Consider the following 23,575-nt stretch of genomic DNA (forward strand, 5'->3'; position numbering starts at 1 on the left):
ACAACGGTCAGCTTCTTTGAAAGTCTCTAGAGGGAATCTTCAATCTCGCAGGTTAAATTAATGAACTGAAATATCAATAAACTTCTCTTTTCCTGCATAGCATGTGCAATATGTCTACGCCCTGTTAAAAGTTGCTACATCAAGGAGTACATGCACTTAAGCTTTGGTTAGATGTTTTGGAAGTCCAAGCCCAAGGTTGTCATCCTTGTTCCACAGCGTCGCATCGTAGCCTTTATGAGCAATTAGACATCAAACTCACCAACTACTTCTGAAGTGAATTTCATTTGCGGAATGATAGCTGCTGCTTAGATTTGTGTGAATGAAAGAAATAGTTTCCCTCAACATCTGCAATGCACATGCATCATGTTCCCTGTCCACTAAAGGTTTATCCGATTCACCTGCACTTCCTAAACCTGCTCACAATGCACAACACCACAGTCCTAGATTGCAGTTCAGTGCACGAGCGGTACCACTGCTGCGCAGAGAACTTCTGTACGTTTTTTGCGCCGTGGTTTCACTGTGGTGCAATGGTGTCAATGTGATGCAGTTTGAAAGCAAGCAGCTGATGCTAAAAACATGGCATCAATCATGGGATGTAATGGATTGGAAATGTGATGCCACTTGTGAAGTATGCCACTTGTGGATAGGATGCACCCATCCGAGATGGGTCTCAGATGGATGCACACTGAGATCCACCTAAGACCCATCTGAGAACATGAAATGTGGCGCACCCATTTCACTTTCGTTTCTTGTCCCTGGTGTTTTGTTCCTTCTATTTTATTTATTTTTCTTTTTTATGCGGCTGATTGTTACTCGGCACGAAACCGGTGTGACAGTTGCGCACAGCAGCGAGGAATTCAAAGCGACAGCTGGCGAGTGAATTGGTGCACATCAGCAGTAACTTGTGGCGGTAAGCTCGAGTCCATTGTATTTTTTTAACATCCAGGTAAAAGAGTGAGTAAGTGCATGCAGCAGACAAGCCCCAGAACAGAGAATGGGGCAATCAAGTATAGCAACAATTGCAGTGTCATCACCAATGTCTGAAGTTTCGTAGTTATTGTCTGCAGGTTGTTGTAGCAGCAAGGATCCTGTTTGGCCCCCACAAACACCAACTTTTTGTTAACTAAGGAAACTACTGCAGGTGCAGTACATCACACACTGTCTCTTTGCATTCGTTGTTTGAGTCGATATGCTCCATAAATGTTTTGAGAAGTGCATGTTTGGCAGTGGAAGATCGCATCCAAATACAAACTGTGCAGAAGGTAAAGGCTGGGAAATCGTCTCCAGCATATTTCCTTCCCAATGCAAGAAGCCCACAGCAGACCACAAGCCTGCACAAGTGCACTCTATTAAAAAATCACACTACCATCCCACTAAAGGGAACCATGTGGGGATGCAAAGTAGCGCTGGCTCGTGTTTCCATTTGTATGTTTCTGCGTATGTTTCATTTGAGTGTAGAGTTGTGTATATGTTGTGTACTGCTTATGTTATTCACCCCCCCCCCCTTCCATTTGTGTGTATCACCGTGTGTACGCTGCAAAGTGAACCCCCAACGCTGCTAGGAGAGCGTAACGAAGCGAGCGTGTGCAGCAATATATACAAGCGCATGGCTGTGACGGAGAGATAAACGGGAGAGGAGAAACGAAGTGAAGGCAGCGCTCTGCCAACTCCTTCACCCAACCTCCACGCGTTCACGCGAGGAGAGGTAGGAGAGTTGGCACATGGGTGGTGGGCGAACGAACATTCGCCAAGAGACAGGCACAGTCCCGGGCAAAAGCTGCTTCGCATCTAAAACAGAAAAACGAAGAAGTGGAGCTACAAGCACACTGCACACGCACCACATGACCATGCTTGAACCATCTGAACTTTTGCAACACCAGTTCAGTGCACCGTGCCAAAGTCGAACCCAATTTTAGAATAGAAGGACAATAAACGCATATGTAAAAAAAAATGTGTGCCTTATTGTTCTTCTGAAACTGTTAACAGTAATTTAAATAACCATTTATGCATAGCCTCTCTTCAATAATGTGTTTATCAATGCATCCTCCAGTATGCGTGCACACCATGATCAACTTATTTTCATCATTTTCATGTAAAGCTTCTTTAGGTAGCTGATGCCATACAGTAAAAGCTCGTTAATTTGGATTTCACGGGACCGGAAAAACTGTCCGAATTAACCGAATGCTGAATTAACGAATGAACACAACATTTAAAACAACATTTTAAACAACAGGGAAAACAACATTTAAAATCAAGCTGCAGAAGCATACCTTTATTTGTTGAAGTATTTTTTAATTGTCGCCTGCATTTTCGCACAGATTCCGGCTGACATCACAATTTTTCTTAACTGTTCCAAATGGCCAACAGCACGCAAGCTGTCGGGAGTATTCAGGCACGCGTCCTCTAATATTAACAGCGCCTCCGGGACTTCCCGTGAGGTGCGATGAGGTCGCGGCTGTATCTGCTCGCATGATTCTTCGTCGGAATCATGGTCTTCATGGGCGCCCGTGACATCATTAATAATCTCTTGATCGGTCAGGAGACCAATCGTGGCGACACCATGATCAATCGCGATGTAGTCCTGAAAGGTCACATCTGTGGGAAGGACAGCATCGAAAGTCGGGCAGTCATTGTCGGTGGACTCGGCTGACACCTCCTCGATGCCATCGTCAGCTACTGCTGCATGCTCGGGCCTCACAAAACCACTGTGCCGAAAACAGTAGGCGATGACTTGCGGCGGAGTGTTTTTCCACACATGGGCAATGATATGCAGTGCGCCGAGTAAGTCCACTTGATACAACTTTCCAGCTTCTGAGCATAGGATCATTCGCTCTAGCAGGTGCTTGCGGTACTTCGACTTCACGTAGTGAATGCTACCCTGGTCCATCAGCTGAAAAGCAGACGTAGTGTTGGGCGGCAAAAAAACTACTTTGATGCTCTTCAGTTCAACTGTACAGTTATGGGCACTGCAGTTGTCAACAACCATAATTATCTTGCGGTCCTTCGACGTGAAGTGCCGGTCCAACTGCTGCAGCCAGCCGCGAAAAATGTCCGATGTCATCCATGCCTTCCTGTTCGCTGCGTACTCGGCAGGAAGGCTTTTGACGTTCTTAAAACAACGTGGCTTAAGCGCCTTCCCGACGACAAGTAGTGGCAAGCGCTCCGTGCCAGTCATACTGGCGGCAAGAAGCACAGTTATCCTTTGCTCGCACTTCTTGCCACCAATGCACGCGTCCCCTTTGAAAGTCACCGTCTTGTCGGGCAGAGGTCTGAAAAATAGAGCAGTTTCATCTGCATTGAACACGTCACGTGGTTCATATGCGGCGATGTGCTCCAGCAGCTTCACATTTCTCCACTCGGTGGTCACGCTTTCGTCAACACTGGCCTTTTCGCCGCACACACTCCTGAAGACAAGTTCGTGTCTCTCTCGAAACCTCGCAAACCACCCTTCTGACGCTTTGAACGATTCAATGTTCATCATTGCAGCGTACTTCTCACCTTGCGCCATGATGAGAGGTCCGCTCAAAGGCAGATGCGCGTTGCGACAGTCAGTAATCCACCGGAGCAAAGCTTCTTCGAGCTGGGGATGAGCTGCGGTTCGCAACCGCTTTCCAGAGGCATGAAACTTCTCGCTTTCGAAGGCTTGTCGAATCTGTTGTTCATTTTTCACGTACCTTCCCAACGTGCTCCGCTTCACGTTGTACTTGGTCATAATCTGCTGTCGCGATTCGCCGTTCTTCAGTGCTTCCAAAATTTCCACTTTAATCGCCAAGTTCTTCGCGTCGTAGTTCTGCCGCTTTTTCGGCGTTGCCATCACTGTAACGCACGATGGTGGTGGCATGCAAATACGGTCACAATGGAAGGAAAAGAGAACTCTGCAAGAAGAGATGGTTCCGACACGACAACACAAGGGAAAATCGCGTCGGAGACGCTGAGTGGAGAAGAAAGAAGACGCCGACGTTCGGTGACGCTGCGATCGCCCCCACTAGTTGATGATGATGGCGATGCCACTCAGGTTTCGGTTTCGCTCCAGTGGTGCCAGCGCTGCTTTATCACACTTTTGTGTAGCAGCAGCCGTCAGCATTTGTCCGAATTAAGCGGTGCGGAGCCGAATTCCGACGAAATAATGAAGGTTTGGTCCCATAGATTAACATGCACTTTGGCCGGGACCAATAGAGCCGCCCGAATCATCCGAATTTCTGAATTAACGGGTGTCAAATTAACGAGCTTTTACTGTATTTACCTGCATAACAGGAATCATAGCACACTACCATACTGTATTTTGGCAGGAAAAACTGCAAAACGACACATACAATGGCATCATCATCCTCTGCCTGTTGCAGCCTCTAAAATACATTATGCACATGAACCACTTTTGAGACTTTTCACCATCATTGTCTAGCATGTATCACTTGTGCTGCCAATACTGTGTTTAACCTTGGAATTTCACAAACTACTCTATGATGAACTGTCCACAAATGCATACACATATTGACGAGAAGCATTTTCATGCAAGATATTATGTAACCTTCTTTTTCCAGTCAATGGTAAAGTCACAATACCAGCATGACACTTGTTCAGTAGCAGTAGTTACACCGTGGTCAGCACTGTAGATGGGCTTGGAAAGAAGGGCACGAAGGCACACTTAGATGCTTCTGAATGACAAGATGGCAGCAATTATACTGCTAATGTAGGTAACAACAAGGGGGCTCGTGGATGCAGGCCAACAAGAAACAGTAAGCTTTTTTGCCAAGCATACTTAGCAAATGTGCAATAAATAGCACTTCCGGTGCAATTTAAAAGTGATAAGCTTGTGCACATGACAAGATTAATTAATTTTGTCACTCTGACAAAGAAAATTTTCTAGGCTTACGAAATTACAAGGACAATAATGGTTCCATATTTCAATCTCCGATGTAGAGTGCTTTTTCCTTGTTTTTATAAAAACACATCATGATAGCACGAACTTGCTTACATCGTATCGAATGTCGTCATCCTGAAAAGTTAAATAAGAAATGGCACCTCAGCAGTTTAGCCTACAGGATACTTAAATTTCTTAGCATCATTGCAATAATTAAATTTTTTTTCGACTGCTCCTGCACATGACTGCCACTGTTTACTCCTAAGACAACAATAATAATTATGTTATGATGTTCGAAAAATGCTTGTCATTGGTGTGCGTTATTTGCGTTGTATTTTTTGCTACCAGGTGCTTCTTTTCGTTAAAAAATGATGAAACACTGTGAATGGTATCGTGTACTCAGTGATGCTCCATACTACGCCAAAGAATTCCCATTCAGAGACATGAAAATTCCATATTTCGGGGATTTTTCCCTGCAAGTGTTGACGAAATTCCCAGCATATTTCTCTGCACAACAGTACTAATTTCTGCCCCCATCCACGCACACACAAGCTATAATTACACATGTCTCACGTACTACCGACTATTGAAATCATGACTACTCCCTCCTCTGCTGCACAACAAAAGCATGACATAATTAATTCCTATGCCGTTAGTACACTACACATTGGGGGCTTCAACTTCAACACCACTGGTAAACTGGATATTGCTCTGTGTAAATATCAGAAACAAATCTTAAAGGCTATGCTTGTGTGGTGCATGCGCCAGAACCAATTACAGCAGATGAAGGTGCACTGTGACTGCTAATTATCGGTCGTCATAGGAGAATTTAACCACTCCTGAAACTCCCTGATGTATCTCGAAAACTCCCTTTTTCTTTTTGGCTCAACATGACAGGCGAAAATTCTCCGAAGAAAGGAAAATTCTGTGAACGAAACGTGACTGCGTGTACTGGCGCACAATCCGCCGCAATTGAATAAAATGCTAGCTGCATCAAATACATGATGACAGCAAAATCAGTTGCCTAATAAAAAAGACACATAAACTTGCAAGGCACGATTGCCAATTTATAACGGGACTTGTGTAACGCCTCCTTTATTTTCTCAAAACCACTCAACAAACAGCTGCCAATCGACGCAACTGCAATGTCTGAAAGCTCCCACAAAAACTGAATGTCATTACGCAAGACTGTTTAGTAGAAACAAAACACAGCAGTTTAAATGCATTTCTTGAGAAATCAGAGGCATATATGCCATGTTTTCACGCATTCACAAATGCATTCACGTGTGCACCTTGATAACAGCCCAAAGATGCAGGTGAATGAGTGCAGAAGTCTGTAGTAGTCACCTGTGCAATCTGCGCAATAACTAAGAAACTAGCCGAAAGCTGGGAGAGCAAGTCACGTTCAGCCATGACAATATTCTATTGTGTTAGACTGAAGCATGGTGCAACTTCACAGTGACAAGATGTGCACTAGCATGTGTATTTTCCTTTTATCAGCTATTTTAAGGCAGCATTTATAGCAATGGAGTGAAGCAACTCGTGAGAAAAATATATATAAGCCATGTTTCGGCTAAAGACTTGAGACTGTGTAACTGACCAGCGATCACCATATTTACATAAATGTAAGTCGAACTGAATGTTGGTTGACCCCCTTAAAAAACAAAGAGCACGGGCGCTTTTTATTAAAATGTTCGTTTCTGTTCTAAAAAAGTCAAATTTCAGTGTGCCAAGATGGCTTCACGGCAGTGCTTCAAAGCTGCACAGAAAAAGCTAGCTTTGCAAAGAAAAAAATGGGGGGATTATTTTTAGTGAGACACCACAACCAAAACTAGTTTTCCATGCTAGCTCGAACCCTAAACATTGAATTTCGCATTGCGACAAAATGGGTCAACATACAATCGCGTAAATACGGTATTTTCGCTCCCACTATTAGATAATCATAATGTCACTGAGGCACATGCCTAGAAAAAAATGTGGAAGAACTACTTTCCTAGAAAAAGCTTCAATTTGGAAGGACAGATATTTGATATTTATTCAAACCGTGCTACTAGACGGTGGCTATCAGCTTAACCAGCGTTGCCCATTTTCATGTAATAATGAGAACTTAAAATAATTAATGAACCAATCAATCAATCGAGATTTTATCACCTATATAAGCTCCCTGGCAACAATCCTGCTGAACATGCATGAGCGATCTTCTTCGTGTCTTTCAGGAACAAAGCTCAAGAGAGATTGTAGAGTGCCAAGCCCAGAAAGACAGAGTAAATATCTAGAAAGAAGCCAGTGCAAATGGAAGACTGACCTGGTCCCAGGAGGAGCCACTGTCAATCGATGGCATGGCGCCTTTCAACATGGCCCGGAATGCATTCTCCAGCTTGCGTTGCTGCAGAAATCAAAGCAAGAGCACCAACTGCGTAAACGCAAAAGCAAGGGCAACAAACACCAAAACAAATGCGATAAATAACCAACAGACCTTGCGGGCTTCCTCCTTGAGTCGCTCCTTCTCTCTTGCCGCTGCCTTCTCCAAAAGCTGGAAGTACACGAGTAATAAGACGTCGAGAAACGCAATATGTAGGACCGCTGTATAAAGTGCCTCTTGCAACATGCCTAGCTCCATAAGACTCAACTTTGACATACTCCATGAAAGCCTTGCACATGGACTTCGTAGAAAGTCTCAAGTGGAAGTGGCGTTGAAAAGTCTCTGGTTGAGGCTGTCACCTGTTAACCACTTATGGCATAATATTGAATGTATATACTTATACAGCAATAGCAAAGTGCGAAATATAAACTGCAGTGATACGAGAAAAGACAAACTTTAAGCTTTGTTGGCCAATTAGGCATTAATGTGAAATAAGTGGACGTATCTGGTACTTCAGTGTGCTGAAACAAGAAAAAATATGCATTTTTTACTACTGGCTGCTTTACATTCAGTAAAACTCCTGGCATCAGTCAGAGGAACGTTTCTTGATTCCCAGTGATAATTTATTGAAGTAGACATGTGGACAAGAGTAAAAGCCACAAGTTTATGCAGTTAATATCAGTGCTAGTACTATATATGCCACATTCATTACAAGTTACTGTCAAAAGAATAAACAGCAAAAACTTTAATGTGGCAGGCCTTACGCTATTAAAGGTGAGCTTCACGTTGCCAGCATCCAAGGTGGCTGACCGTTTATCTTCACTGATCACAGTGACAAAGTCATCGTACACTGTGTTCACTTCTACCATAAAGTTCTTCTCTCGCAAAATCTCCTTGATGATTTTCTTTTCACCGTGGAATCTGTCCTTAAGGTCTTCCACAAAAAACTTGAACAGATCCAGTGGTGTAGATCCTGGAAAAGCATATAGATCGTAGTGTAAAACACATTGCAGCAAGCACTGCTAAACATTTTTGCTGTGCCATGATCCAGTTTCTTCAGGAGAGATTCTAAATAATATTGCATGAACATGAGAATGCTATAGTTAAAGCTAAAGCACTAATAGATGATGTCCAAATCCTGCCACCCAACCTTGAAGGTTAAGCCACGCTTTGCAAACTGCACGTTTGGCGAAGAGCTGCACGTGCCAAGTTCGTTAGCAGACAGCCTACAGCATGTGTCCACATTGTGCCTCCAGTCAACTTAAGAGTCTTATATATATGTTTTTCATGTAAGAGCAAATTGTCATTTTTCTCATTAGCCAATAAAATTTAGTTAAGAACCAACTGAGGGTGACACAGTTCACATTTACTTTAGCGCAAAAATTGAAATGCTCATGCCAATCAAGGAAAACCATTTTCCATTTTCGGCCCCAAAAAGTAAATTGCACATTACCTATCAAGAAAACACTTTAGAACAAAACGTACACAGTACAACTGTATGGTGACTCTATCTCCTATATCAGTACATATAGTCACAAAATAAAGATATGTGCTGCATCTGAACTGTGCCAGTACAACAGCAGGCAAACATAACTTTTCAAAGCAGCTTTCTAACTTAGCATGACCAGTGTTACTACATAGCAATGAAACTTCTGTCAATCTGAAACTACTTCATTCAAATCAACGACTTCAGATAGAGATGTAACATAGAACAATGTGACGCGAAGAGGAAGCCACAGACTTACCTGGCTGGCCGAGCATATTGGTAAATCGAACATCAGCGCGAATGACTGGATAGAGCTCTACCCATAGAGACATGGATGTTAGCTTTCCCTTCTCGTGCAGCTCGTTCAGCAGTGCCTGGCAAAAATGAGGCGGGAAAAACAGCGACATACCAAGTCAAGAATAATAATGCAATGTCCAGGGCTTTGCTCTACAGTCTTGACCCACCAACCACCATTCTCATCAGACGACACTTCATAAGCAGGCATATGCGTGTTTGAGCAATCCAGTTACCGGTCATATTTTGACACTGTTTCCACAGTTACCCAGCTCTACCAATTGAAGGCAAAAGGTACTGTAGGCATGTTATGGCATGAAATTTCATCTCTTTGGGGTGAGAAAAATGTCTGAATGAGTGCTATTGTTTGTGCTTCTGTGCGCCTGAAATAGATATGCACCAATGGCACTGCCCATTTCAGCCAGCACACGTGCGTGGATCTGAAGACAACTGTTCAGCTGTGACAGGTAGTTTCATAAATGCTTTAGTGAGCAGGTTCTAGTGCGCTCATTTTAGCACTACCACAAACAGAAAGACAGCAAGACTCCATCAAGCTTGGTAACTGTGTCATTGTGTTAATAATGTTACGAGTAACTTGTTTAGTGATCTATTTACAGCGCACAGAACTCGACGAGCAAGATGGCGCCAGACCAGCATCCAACGAAAACTGACTTCGTCCTCCTCTTTCATGCAGCCGTGTTTAGCGGCTGTTTTGTATCATAACCCCCGGCGGTAGAAGCACCGTCCCGGTGCTAAATTTATGCAGATGATGTCGAAGGGGGGTAATAGGGCTTTAGCCAAGCCACATGAACGGTGTCACTCGGAGCTGACGATTACTTTGTTGGATCGGTTGGAACAATCTCGTACGTGACGTCTGTCACTTGGCGAACGATACAGAATGGTCCAGTGTAGGGCGACAACAGTTTTCCAGACAGTCCCACACGCCGAGTAGGTGACCAGAGGAGCACGAGAGAACCCGGAGAAAAGTGCACGTCCCTATGGTGAGAATTGTAGAGCTGTCGTTGGCGCGCCTGTGAAGCCTGTAGACAATTACGGGCGACTTGGCGCGCGTGGTCGGCGCGGGCAATGGCTTCCCCAGCATATTCAGTGGCCGCAGGTAGTAACGTGTCTAAAGGTAAAGTTAGGTCCCGGCCATATAGTAGATAGAAGGGCGAATATCTGGCAGTGTTGTGACGAGATGAATTGTAGGCGAACGTCACATATGGCAAATGAATGTCCCAATCATGGTGGTCTGGCCCAACGTATTTGGCAAGCATATCGGTTAGGGTCCTGTTAAGACGCTCCGTGAGGCCATTTGACTGGGGATGGTACGAAGTAGTAAACTTGTGCTTGGTATGGCAAGACCTCAGGATTTTATGAACGAGAGCTGATAAGAACGTGCGGCCACAGTCGGTGAGAAGTTGACGGGGAGCACCGTGCACTAATATTATGTCGTACAGCAGAACGTCCGCAACGTTGGTAGTGCCGCTAGTTGGGAGTGCTCGTGTGATTGCGTACCGCGTCGCATAGTCCGTGGCAACAGCAATCAATTTATTTCCGGCTGTGGAGAGTGGAAAAGGGCCCAACAGGTCGAGACCAACTCGAAAGAAGGGCTCATTGGGAACGACGATCGGCTGAAGGTAGCCGGCTGGGAGGGCAGACGGCGTTTTGCGACGCTGACAGAGCTCACAAGCGGCGACATAGCGTCGAACAGAGCGGGCAAGTCCAGGCCAAAAAAACCGACGTCGTACCCGATCATACGTGCGAGAAACGCCCAAATGGCCCGTCATGGGAGCGTCATGAAGTTGATGCAGGACAGTGGAACGCAGGTGCGCTGGGATGACAGGAAGTGTGTCTGATCCGAAGGATTCAAGGTTTCGGCAATATAGGATCCCGTCTTTCATCAAAAACATTCGTAGGGACGGGTCGCGAGGCATTGACTCCAGTTTGTCAATGATGGCTCGTAAAGAAGCATCCCGACGTTGCTTTTCGCCAATGTTTAACAGCTGCGACACGGAAAAAACGTCCGTGATAGCGTCGGTATCGGTTGCTTCGTCAACAGGGTAGCGGGATAAACAATCCGCATCCTGATGTAATCGCCCTGTTTTGTACATTACAGAGAGCGTGTACTCTTGAAGGCGTAGAGCCCAACGAGCGAGACGTCCCGTGGGGTCCTTCAGGGAGGCTAGCCAGCAGAGCGCGTGATGATCCGTGACAACACGGAATGAGCGCCCGTACAGGTATGGGCGAAACTTGGCGACTGCCCATACAAGGGCGAAGCACTCGCGCTCCGTGATAAAATAGTTGCGCTCGGCTGGAGATAGCAGTCGACTTGCGTAGGCTATAACACGGTCGTGTCCGCGTTGTTGCTGCAATAGCACAGCTCCTATGCCATGTCCACTGGCGTCCGTGTGAACCTCGGTTGGGGCTAATGGATCAAAGTGAGCCAAGATTGGTGGCATTGTAAGCAGTGTCGTAAGTTGCGAAAACGACGATGCTTGGTCATGGGCCCAGGTAAACGAGGCGTCTTTCTTCAAGAGGTCTATGAGTGGGCGTGCAATGGTCGCAAAGTCCTTAACAAAGCGTCTGAAATATGAGCACAACCCCACAAAACTGCGGACATCCTTTGTGGTCTTCGGAACGGGAAAGTTCGTGACTGCGCGAATTTTCTCTGGGTCTGGACGCACGCCTTGGGCATCGACAAGGTGACCGAGCACGGAAATTTGACGAGCGAAGCGGCACTTGGAGGCGTTAAGCTGGAGTCCGGCTCGACGAAAAACGTCCAGAATAGCTGACAAACGATCAAGATGCGAGTCGAATGTGGGCGAAAAGACAATAACATCGTCAAGGTAACACAAGCAGGTGGACCATTTCAAACCTTGGAGCAATGAATCCATCATTCTTTCAAATGTGGCTGGTGCATTGCAGAGTCCAAAGGGCATCACCTTAAACTGATAAAGACCATCAGGAGTGATGAATGCGGTCTTCTCGCAGTCCATCTCGTCGACGGCTATCTGCCAGTACCCTGATCGAAGGTCAATAGTTGTAAAATAAGTGGCACCGTGCAGGCAGTCGAGGGCGTCGTCGATGCGAGGTAAAGGATAAACGTCTTTTTTGGTAATTTTGTTAAGGTGACGGTAATCGACACAAAAGCGCCATGTTCCATTTTTCTTTTTAACAAGGACGACTGGAGAAGCCCAGGGGCTGCATGAAGGCTCAATAATGTTTTTCACAAGCATTTTGCCGACTTCATGTTGTAATATTGCACGCTCCGACGCAGACACACGGTAGGGGCGTTGGTGAATGGGGGTTGCATGGCCAGTATTTATGCGATGGGTGACAATGGTCGTTTGGCCTAAAGAGTTGCTGGCAAAGTCGAAAATGCTACGATAGCCCTCAAGAACGTGGCAAAGCACTGCAGCTTGCTCAGAAGTGAGGTCCGATGACACCATTCGCTCGATGTCGGCGCCCCAAGAACGTGATGGAGTGGAACCACTGACTGAGCTGCAGCAATCGTCAACTCTGAAGGGCTCGACATGGTCATCTTGGAGAGCAGTAATTTTGGCCAGGGAGATACCCTGTGGCAGAACTTGGGTGATGAGTGAAAAGTTGACCAGTGGAAGGAAGGTGCAGTTTCTCTTAATCGTCAGAATCATATGCGGCACAGCAAACCCATGCGTAAGCATCACTGCAGGAATCGGGGCCACTATGTAATCACCATCAGGTACTGGCGGCGTGGAGGATAAGTCGACATGTGTAACAGAGTTAGGAGGGAGGCGCGTGAAATCAATGCAGCAGAGGCTGGTTTGCGGTGGGCTAGGCGGGTTGGAAAGGAGGGGTAAATCGAGATAGAGAGAGCCAGCTGAACAGTCTATGAGGGCAGAGTGCGTGGCTAGAAAATCCATACCGAGAATGAGTTCATGAGGGCAATGTTCGATAACGGCAAAAAGAACGACAGTGCTTCTCTCCCCAATAGACACTCGCGCAGAGCACATGCCAAGAATTGCGGCAGTTCCTCCGTCGGCGACTCGTACAGCTCGGTTGAGGGCGGGCGTGACAACTTTTCTAAGTCGGCGGTGAAGGTTAGCACTCATAATGGACACATGCGCGCCAGTATCTATCAATGCACTGACACGAACATTGTCGACAGTAACGTCCAAAAGGTTGCGGTTCGTTGTTAACGTTAATCAAGGATTTCTTACGAAGGTCGTCAACGCAGCTCCACCTCCAGAAGCTGCACGGCCTAGTTTTCCGGTCGGAGATGCTGCAATAGGTCGGGGAGGCAGCACGGTGTTGTGGGGGCGACCGGGACTGACGACGAGCAGGGGACGGTGCCCGGTCGTAGCGAGGTCTGCTCAGAGGTGCTGTAGGAGCGGAAAATGTGGTCGGCGTTGATGGAGAAAGTGATGGAGACGACTGGCGAGCAGAAGTGGTGTGATACTGAGGTGCATAATGGGACAGTGGAGCCCAGCGGCTGCGGCAGTGACGTGCGATATGACCAACGCGTCGACAGCTGAAACATATGGGCCTGTCATCAAGGGTACGCCATTCGGACGGATTGCATTGTATGCGAGGAGCAGAAGCGGGACGAAAAGAAGGCGCAGCAGAGTATACGGCAGGAACAGGATGTAGGCCGACATTTGATAGCTCTTGACGAACGACGGCTTGTATCAAAGAAATCGTGGTTGGGGAAGGCGCAGGCGTCGGTAGTGGCGTGGCTACCGGTTGTGCTGCCTCGACCTCTCGACGAATGATGCGTGTGAGGTTGTCACATAGAGGGGCCTGGTGGAAGGCGTCGTCACACAAAGAAGTGGTCGCTGTGTTCGGAAGGCGCACAATGTTTTGGGCTACACGGCGGGCTTTAGCTTGTTCGAGACGTCGGCATTTTTTAAGGATGGTGTCGATGCTCGAGACGTTAGAAACCAGCAGGTTGAAAGCATCGTCGGCAATGCCTTTCAAGACGTGGTTAACCTTTTCGTCTTCCGACATGGACTGGTCGGCCTTGGAACAAAGGGCCAAAACGTCAAGAATGTAGGAGACGTAGGATTCGGTAGAAGACTGGGCCCGTGTGGCAAGAGTCTTCTTCGCGGCGAGCTGACGACCAGATGAATCGCCAAACAGGTCACGTATCTTTTCTTTGAAGAGATCCCAGCTCGTTATGTCGGCTTCGTGGCTTTCAAACCATGTTCGGGGAGTGCCATCCAGGTAGAAAAGCACGTTGGCGAGCATGAGCGTGGGATCCCAGCGGTGAGTTGCACTGACGCGCTCGTACCGCTTCAGCCAAGTGTCGAGATCGATCGTACCATCACCGGAGAAAGTGCCGGGATCCCGTAGGTGCGGGAGTGTGACGTAGGTGGTGGCTTGGACTGATGAGGGCGGCGTAGAGGAAGTACCAGCAGTCGAAGCAGTCGAAAGGTCACCGATGGTGCGACCGCTGCGCGTCTCCATCGAGGTACGGGGGTCGTCCACCTCCACCAATAATGTTACGGGTAACTCCTTTAATGATCTATTTACAGCGCACAGAACTCGACGAGCAAGATGGCGCCAGACCAGCATCCAACGAAAACTGACTTCGTCCTCCTCTTTCATGCAGCCGTGCTTAGCGGCTGTTTTGTATCAATATTAACACATTTCCATTCTTTTAATGCAATAGCGTTAAGAGCTCATTTCACTGAAATTCGAGTGTTTGCGTCAGCATCACTGGTTATGAGTGATAGTAGGCTTTGCCTGTGAGCAAAAAATTTAAATTTCAAATAAAATAAATATTAAAAACCTTTGGTACGAGTGAGAATCAAACCCAGGCTTTCTGCATGGCAAGCAGATGTTCTACTACAGAGCCAAACCACTGCTTGAAACTGCTTCGAAAAAAAACACTATATAAATGTCATCTAGGGAGAGGAGTGTCCTTAGAGCATGTAATACAGTCGATCCCAAATATATCGAACTCGAAAATAATCGCGGATTAGTTTGATATATCAATGATTCGAACTACAAGATATGCGTATTTAAGGCCTAAACTAATGCATTTCAGGCCTCGGAAATCATTCAAGCGCGAAAATAATGATTCGCTCACAGTATAATGAAGAACAAGGTGTGAACTGCGAGTTACCGTACTTTATTTCGCATAAAAATAGACCGTAAACTTGTCTCACTTCTTGCATGCCATCAAGTTCCAGTCATCCTCAATATCATTGAAGCTTTTCAAATAAGCAAATTCAGCTCTTTCAGCCTCAACAGCATTGATTGACGCAGAACAGCAATGCAAGCTTAGTAACTCGGCAAAAGCTTGGTTAGCGGCGGCGGCGATGGCATATTCATAACCCAGGGGTACGATTGCAGCACTGGCAACGGCAGCCACGATCTGAGCATCGATGCAGTCAGAAACAGCTACGTCATCATCTGCACTGATAAGACACTCTCTATCCGAGATGGTGCCCAAAAACGCTGATAAGTCGCAGGATTCACTGAGGCACCATACGCCAGAGGTCATGATGCACCCGAAGTCGTCACCTGGCCCACAAAGAAGTTTGCGACGGTGCTTTACTTGACGTCCCTTCAAGCACCAGTGATAATTTTTATCGCTACGTGTGGGTCAACGTTCACTTCAACTCCAAAATGAGGATTTATCAGGAACGAGGCGAGAAAGCGCATAAGAAAACATACAACATCGAGTTTCCACAGTCGACATGTTGGCGACATCGATGTCACTTGTGCCTTTGTACCTGGCAGTTGCTGTTTTCAGCTGCTTTGATGCGAAAAGCCAGAAAGAGCGTAGTCTCCGAGACGTGCATTTCAAAACTGAAAGCACCAAAAATACGTCACAAAATTGCACATCTCAAAGGCCACGCTTTTCAAACTCGTATGCCGTTGTGCGCTAACAAGCAAGGAAGGGAATGCGAACATTGCAACGAGATCGCCGAGTCACTTCGCATTCTCACTATGGTGTCCTCGGCAATCAGTCTCTTTAAAAAACACTACGCCCGTGCATTAAGACCTGCAGATCGCACATCTCACATAGCGGTGCACTCGCAAGTGTCGCGTAACGAACCAGATCAGTGCAATGAAATAACAACACTTTTTCGTCATTTGCCCATGAAAAAGGATCGAAATTTGTTCGAACGCTGCCGAAAATTTATTAATATTTGCTAAGAAAAATGTACTTTTTGGGGTTTGGCATAGCGCAGTGTTCGATATATCGGGTGTCTCACAGTGTGAGAGTTCCACGCACAGGCACACCGATCCCATACTTTTGCATGAGAAATTTAAGGGAATTTCTCAATTGTTCGATATAGCCAATAAGTAAATATATCCGAGTTTGATATATTCGGGATCGACTGTATTGTCACACGTTTCATTTCCCAAGTTTTGTAATCGTCCCAAAACACTACACAATTCTCAGCGCAGTAGGTATTCTAGGATAGTTTGAAACAACCAGTGTTACACGCACAGACATTTGTTTCCTCGCAGCATGGTTCAGGCATCCACTAAGAATCGAAGCCAGGTTAGCAATTGAGAAGGTGATGTGCATGGGGCCCAATCCTTCTATTTAAGGTGAAGGTTAAATGTCCTCTGGCTTTCTTCTCTTTTTTTTTTTCTTCAGTGGAACAGAAATTTTGTGTGAATCAGTAACACCTATGTGAAGAGTGAATGTGTCTGTTTAAATCTAAAAACATTCTCTTCAAGCTACCTTGCAATACTTCTAGTGCCTAGGGGCACTCAGATGCATGCAAAATTAACATTAGACTGTTTCCTGACTTGATGGCTAATTACTAAAATTATGAGAGACCATCAAGTAGCTTTTTGTTAGCTAGGGCTCTAGAAAAGGCGGGTGGTAGCAGCCCCCAAAAAAAGACCTTGTTTGAGAGCATGCATCTCAGTAACAACAGGAGGTTGTGCTTGGGCCAATGCCTACCAAAAAGGCCTCACGGTTCTTGCGCTGCTGACGCTTGAGCCGTCTTCTTGCACGCTCTTTGTCTTCTTCCTCTTCCTGCTCCAGCGTTCGAATGTGGTCCTCAAAGATGATTAACGCGTCCTCCTTGTCCATGTCTGCGTAAATGGGGTTCACATGAAGCTCTGTCAAAGTGCAGTTCCATACAGTTGCAAAAAAAAGCAGCAAAGTGGAGATACTACAGCAACAAGGTAATTTGAATTGTGACAGCATACGGAGTTCCTTTCCACCGTCACTGTCAAAATTTTGTGCACATTCCATGAAATTAATGAACAGCGCTGCTTTTAACGACTCACTGCCAAGTACAGTAGGCTCAGTAAACGCAAATCGCTTAAACAGAACTGCTGCTTAAGGGGAGACGCGGCACTTCGGGACCGAAAATCAGCCAAAAAATCGAGTTTTCGCGGACCTTCTTTTCGCGTTCCCGACATCATTGCGCACCTATTTACAAAATTTCATAGCCAAATACCATCAACTTTTATCGTTATTCAACTTTAAAAAACCGAAAACGGGCGTCCTGCCCTTTAAATTGAGGGCGAATAGCGCAGGTTTCGGCTCTACGATACGCGGGAACTACGCGCTCGATCGGCGCCATTTTGGTCTTGTTTGAAAGAACGCGTTTTCAGCTGTTTTTTTTATTCAGTAAGCAACATTGAGCGTTTCCCCGGCTCGAAAAACGGGGCCTCAAAGACGAAGAGCCGCGCTCACTGCCATTGGCTAAACGGCGCACGTGACTGAAATGGCGCTTTCCGGTTGGCTGGAAGCTCGCGGCTTGCGCCTGCATACGCGACCCGACGCCATTTTGAAAGGGTTACCACTGTGACGCCTCGAAATCGGCAGAGCACTCTGAAGCTTCTGATCGTATCGCCATGCCTGGAAACGCAAAAAAGTATCGGACCGTGCACGCATTTGGTCGCAGGAAACGCAAAGGTCGTGGGAGAAAGTCTACGAAGTCATCAGAGCCCTTGGTTGACTCCGACGAACGATGTGTCGACGCTCCGCGGCCGTTCAGCGATGGTGCGACCGAGCGCGTTGCCTCCGACGACGATGACGGTGAAGCGAACTCCGGATGACTACGAATCGACGCCAAGGTGGTGACAAACGCCGAAGTTGAAGAAAATCATGCCCGGGAGAAAGCGACGCTCGACCGGCTTTCATCGGCGCCAGCAACTGCACGGAAAATTGACTTTTTCACCGTGAGTTGTAGCGAGGCAACCGCACAGGACTCGGACCACGCTGCTCCTTATCTGCTTATGCATCTAGATATCCTAAACGCGATAATGGGTGCCTTGTGTTGCAAAGCCTGCCACGGACCGGCTACGATCGTCAGAGGGGATCGGGACTACGGACTTGCCGTGAAAGTGCTAGTGCAGTGTGAAAGGTGCGGTGAGATCGCGAATGAATGGACTTCGCCCTGCGCGAACGGCACGAAAACGAGCAATCCGTTTGAAGTAAATCTTCTCGCTTCGAGGGCGATGGTGGCTACCAGCAACGGCCAAACGAAAATGAACGATATTTTCGCAACAATGGGCATCTCACACCGCGGTATGCACCACAAGACGTTTCAGCGGCATTTGAAGAACACGCTGGCACCCGCTGCAACGCGAGCGGCTGAGTCCGCTATGAGCGAATGTGCGGAAAAGGTTAGAACAATTTATGATGACTTGTGCTTCGGCCACCGGGGCAATGTTGCCGTTAGCTACGACGGCATGTGGAAGACGCGAGGCCATTCTTCCCACATCGGCGTGGGCACAGTTATCGAATTATTTAGTGGCTACGTGTTGGACTACGTCGTTCTTTCCAACTTTTGCCTAGGCTGCGAGGTGGGCCCAAAGCCTAGTAGTGAGGGCTATCAAGAATGGAAGGCTAACCACAAATGCCAAAAAAATACGAACAGCAAAGCGGGGCAAATGGAAGTGGAGGCGGCTCTAATTCTATTTCAGAGGTCGCTTGAACGCCATGGCCTGCGCTACACAACTATGCTGTCTGATGGAGACTCTAGGACATTTTGCGCCATACAAGACGCCAAGGTGTATGGTTACATTGACGTGCAGAAGGAAGACTGTATTAATCATGTACAGAAACGGATGGGCACCGCATTGAGAAACCTGGTGCAGAAACAAAAGTGCAATGGGAAAAGAGGCCTTGGTGGGAAAGGCTGGCTCACAGGTGAGCTGATCACCAGGCTGAGCACATATTATGGCCGGGCTCTGAAATCGCATGAAGGTGACGTGGGCGAGATGCAAAAGGCTGTGATGGCCACATACCGCCACGTCACCTCCACTGATGAATGCTCGGACCACAGTCTGTGCCCAGCTGGTGAAACTTCATGGTGTCGGCACAATGCCGCAAAAGCAAAGGGTGAGCCCGACCCCAGGCATGCCTACAATCTACCGAAAGACATGGCAGAGGCATTACTACCGGTTTATACCCGGCTTTCGGAAAGAGCCCTGCTTCAGAGGTGCGAACGCGGCAAAACGCAGAACTCCAACGAGAGCCTACAATCGGTAATCTGAAGTTTGGCCCCCAAGGAGCACCATGCGTCCCTGTTCGCTGTTGAAGCAGCTGTTGCAGAAGCAGTGCTGCGCTTCAACACGGGCAATTTGAATTCTGCAACGGCAATCTTAGGTGAAATGGACATGAATGCGACAAGTACTGGTGCCAGGAGAGCGAGAGAAAAAGACCACCGTCGCAGCATTGTCTCCAACAAGAAAAGAACAGCCTCATTGGAACTCCGGAAGCTAGTGAAGAGGAGGCATGAGCACAGAATGCATTCAGACTATGCTTCTGGTGCGTTTTGAGGTTGTCTTGTTGCATCTTCTGCAATAAAAATGTGTGCCCACGTTTTTTCTCAATTTCTCAAAACGACAATTTTCATGTGCTTCCCATTATGCCGGAGCAATATCTCTTGTTCTATCTGGGTTATCATTACGATTTCTTTTTTGTTTCGAAGATAAATGCAGGGGATGTGTCGTAAAGTAAGTTTTATTGTAATAATTTTTGGAGAAAATTCTCTAAATGGATCTTTTGTTTCAAGTGTAGATGGGGAAATTTTTCATGTCATATTCAACATCCCACAACTTTGCTTCGAAATAGCCCAGAACAATGATTCATACTTTATTGCACACTGTGAACATACCGAATTGGTTCTATAGGTTGCACATCAATATCCAAGTTACAGTTAATTAGCTAATTAGGCCTTAATTGAAAAAGTCGCAGTTCATTATATCTTTAAAACTAATTGTCACAGCAAAAAAAGAATTAGATTTTTGAAATCAGCAGTAAAATCTACATAGGCTCTCCAAATTTGACTGAGGTACTCGCAAAAATAAAAGAGTTTTTGGAAGGTGTAGCATCCCCCCTTAAATGAAACGAGTGCTTATGACAATATTGGTCTCATTTTCATATTCTGCACCCCTGTTCATCTCTCAAAAAACGAAACTCCTCTTAAACAGAGCATTCTTTGCTGGCCCCTTCAGGTCCATTTAATGAGTGTACATTGAACCAACACTGTTTCTCTATTCCTTTTTCTGTCTATCAATAGACAGAAGAATTTTGTGAGGCACAAGGAGAGGCATAATAATGTGACTACTCTACCTTCAGTACACATTCCATGTCATTGTTTTGCCCACTGTGTTGTGCCCAGCTTACTGATGGCTTGAATGGTAGGCTACATACACAGTTTCCGCGCACAAATTCATGTGTGTTACACAAGAGCAGTTCTATTCAATGCAACCAGCATTCATGCACTGTTTCATTAGAGGCACTCAGTGCACCTGAATACAGTGAAAGCTCATTAATTTGAACTTCAATATTTCGAATTTATAATAATTCGAACTGTACATTATGGTCCGGCCAAGCTCCATACAAGCCTATGAATAAAAAGCGCCTAATTTGAACCAACTAAGTTCCGCGACGAATAATTCGAACTACGCGCAACCGCGCCGGCAACTTGGCTAGTCACTAGATAAGGTGGCTGCAGAGTTACGAGGCAGCGTTGACAGAGAGCGGAGAGAAAAACGGAGACAGAAGCTAGTGTGGAGGTCAGAGTGCAGAAAATAGAGCCTCTTACTCTTCACAACTCCCCCCCCCCCCAAATTTCTCTCTCTCTCTCGACGGCTGCCTCCTCTACGTCCTACGTAACCTCCAAGATTTGTTTTTTTCAAGCACAGATCACGAAGTATTTGCAAATCCTGCATAGCTGTTGCTGTTAAGCGACACATGGCATGACCAGCACACAGCAAATCGGATGCATCGCCCAGCCTTTATTTCTGCAGTCTCCGTCTCAGGCATGCGTCATACGCCTCGGTTGTTAGCGCCGGGAGTAGCTTCCGTCTGTCGCGATTCTTTGTGTTGGTGTTAGGCCTCGGCTAACGTTTGCTGCGGTAGCGCCGAGAGTAGCTTCTGTCTGTCATGATTCTGCTGCTGCGACTTGATGGCGTGTGCCCGCAGCAAACAGCATGCCAGAACACTTCAAGAGAAAGCTGACATCCTGCAGGAAGTGAATGCCAGACTCTTGCCTCAGCCAAAAAACACGAAAAAGTATGGCATACCGAGAACGATGCTATCTACTTAAGGGGGGAGGCTACCCTGGAGACCAAACTTTTTTATTTTTTAAGATATCTGGATGAAACTTTCAGGGGTTGTTCACTACAATAAAACTAGCACAACTGCTAAGTTTCACAAAGCTGTGTTTTTTAGTTCCAGAGTTATTGAGGTTTAACTGGGTGCTTCACATGTGTGCCTGAGGAAGAGTCGTGAGAAATCCCAGGACATAGTAGAAAGCTGAAATTCATTGTGGTCATTCCTTGATAGCTATCCCAGGGCGCTACAAAGCCGTTTTTTTTTATTCCCCCCCCCCCCCAAATTTTCACGCAACTTTGAATTTGATGTAACCAGTAATGACCAGATTCATCAAAAATTCATTGTTTATTATAAATTAACAGCACCAATTTTCAAAAAAAGGAGCTTGTTACGCCCTTGCAAGGTCATTCAGGAACAGAATAAAAAAAACGGCGCACAAATCTGATAAACGGTTTTCGAGTTCTTGCTTTCCTCAGCACCACAACTAGCAAAAAAATCCGTTCTGAGAAAACAGGCCGAGAAAGTTCAAAACACGCGTTTTCTTCAAAAAGCTCCAGCACAGTAGCTAGAAGTGTCCTGGCGCACTCTTTTCTTCTTTTGCCTGGCCTCCATCTTCTCTTGGTGTCTTTTAGAATTCTTTTTTAGGCGTAAAGCGTCTTTTTCACGAGCTCGCTGGATGGCCAGATGACCTGGTTGAAGTCCAATAGAGTCTGATATCACTTGGGTTGCTTTGCAGCAGCCGGCATTGTAGCGCAGCACTGCTTCATGCAGTGCTGTTTCTACCGCGATCAAGGATGAGTCTTGTTCCTTCGGCATCAGAGACCACAGAATGGAGTGGAATGATTCTGATGCATTTTGCGTCTTCGCTCCCAGGCAGCGCTGAAGAAGCGACTTTTGTGACAGTCTTTCGTAGATGGGCAGCATAGCTGCAGCGACATAGTCCGGTAGGCTGTGTTTATGTTTTGGCTGTGGCTCACGCTTTGCCTCTGCAGCTCTATGGCGGCACCACGATTGAGCCCCCTCTGGGCAAAGTTCATGGTGAGGGTCCTGGTCAGTCGATGTGACGTGGTGATATGTTGCCATCACTGCACGCTGCATGGCTGTTAGGTCAGTTGAATTGTTTCTCAGGGCCCAACCATAATATCCTGTCAGCTTTTCAATGAGAGCTTTAGTCAGCTTCCCCTTCCCACTCAGTGGCTTATCACTTTTCTGCACAATGTTTCGAAGAGCACTTCCAATCCTTTTCTGAACATGGTTCAGACATTCTTCTTTTACAATTGGCACTAGCCCGTACACATTCTCTTCTGTGAGGGCAGCGAAGGTACGGCTGTCTCCGTCGGACACAAGAGTGGTGTACCGCAGGCCATGCTTGGATACAGACCGCCCAAAGAGAGTCAAGCCTGCCTCCACTTCCATGCTTCCCGATTTTGCGTCTGTGTTTTTCTGGCAAATGTGGTGCTTCTGCCAGCTTTCGTATGCTGCATCTCCAGGTTTGGGCCCTGTTTGGCATCCAAGGCAGTGGTTTGAAAGAACTACAGCATCCAAGATGAGACCTGTAAAGAAGTCAATTACCGATCCCACTCCGATGTGTGATGTGTGACCCCGCTTATGCCATGTGCCATCGTACACTACGGTGATGTCCTTGCAGAAGCTGGGGTCCATTTCTTTATATGTTTTGATCACTGCTGTGGCAGAATCAGCATAAAACTTCTCCAAAGCGGTGGCCTCTGGCTTCCTGAACGTCTCTTTCAAGTGCTTTTGAAATGTCTTGTGGTGAAGACCTCTGTAAGAGACGTTCATGGCAGCCCAAAAGTCATTAAGAGCTGTTTGCCCCTTGCCTATTTGCTTTATAGCCATTATGGCGCGGACATTTACATCGAAGGCCTGCGTGTCCTTTTTGCGGGGTGATGTCCATAATTTATCGACGGTGCCACAAAAGGCGCACACGACTTCAAGTTTTGTTGCAAGTCCAAGCTTGGTGCTCTCTCGGACAGTCGTAGCACATTTCAAACATTCTTTGCACACTGTGCGGCTGAGCAC

The 23,575-nt window shown here is 46.5% G+C and overlaps 1 protein-coding gene across 5 annotated transcripts in view; it reads right to left on the bottom strand.

Annotated features, from left to right (window-relative positions):
* Positions 1–23,575, bottom strand: part of Prp40 (pre-mRNA processing factor 40) — a 66,981-nt gene that overhangs the window by 13,529 nt on the left and 29,877 nt on the right. For 3 of the 5 annotated variants that reach the window (XM_075890072.1, XM_075890066.1, XM_075890044.1), the window contains exons 13-18: positions 16,916–17,049; positions 8,969–9,083; positions 7,988–8,196; positions 7,338–7,394; positions 7,167–7,247; positions 4,976–4,996 (exon numbers count right to left, since the gene is read on the bottom strand). In XM_075890072.1, coding sequence (XP_075746187.1) covers positions 4,976–4,996; positions 7,167–7,247; positions 7,338–7,394; positions 7,988–8,196; positions 8,969–9,083; positions 16,916–17,049 — 617 coding nt within the window. The remainder of the gene's footprint in view (positions 1–4,975; positions 4,997–7,166; positions 7,248–7,337; positions 7,395–7,987; positions 8,197–8,968; positions 9,084–16,915; positions 17,050–23,575) is intronic. The other 2 variants (XM_037412547.2, XM_075890058.1) reach the window with 1 other exon arrangement.

The sequence above is a fragment of the Rhipicephalus microplus genome, chromosome 1 (genome assembly GCF_043290135.1).
Source record: "Rhipicephalus microplus isolate Deutch F79 chromosome 1, USDA_Rmic, whole genome shotgun sequence".
NCBI classification, from domain to species: domain Eukaryota; kingdom Metazoa; phylum Arthropoda; class Arachnida; order Ixodida; family Ixodidae; genus Rhipicephalus; species Rhipicephalus microplus.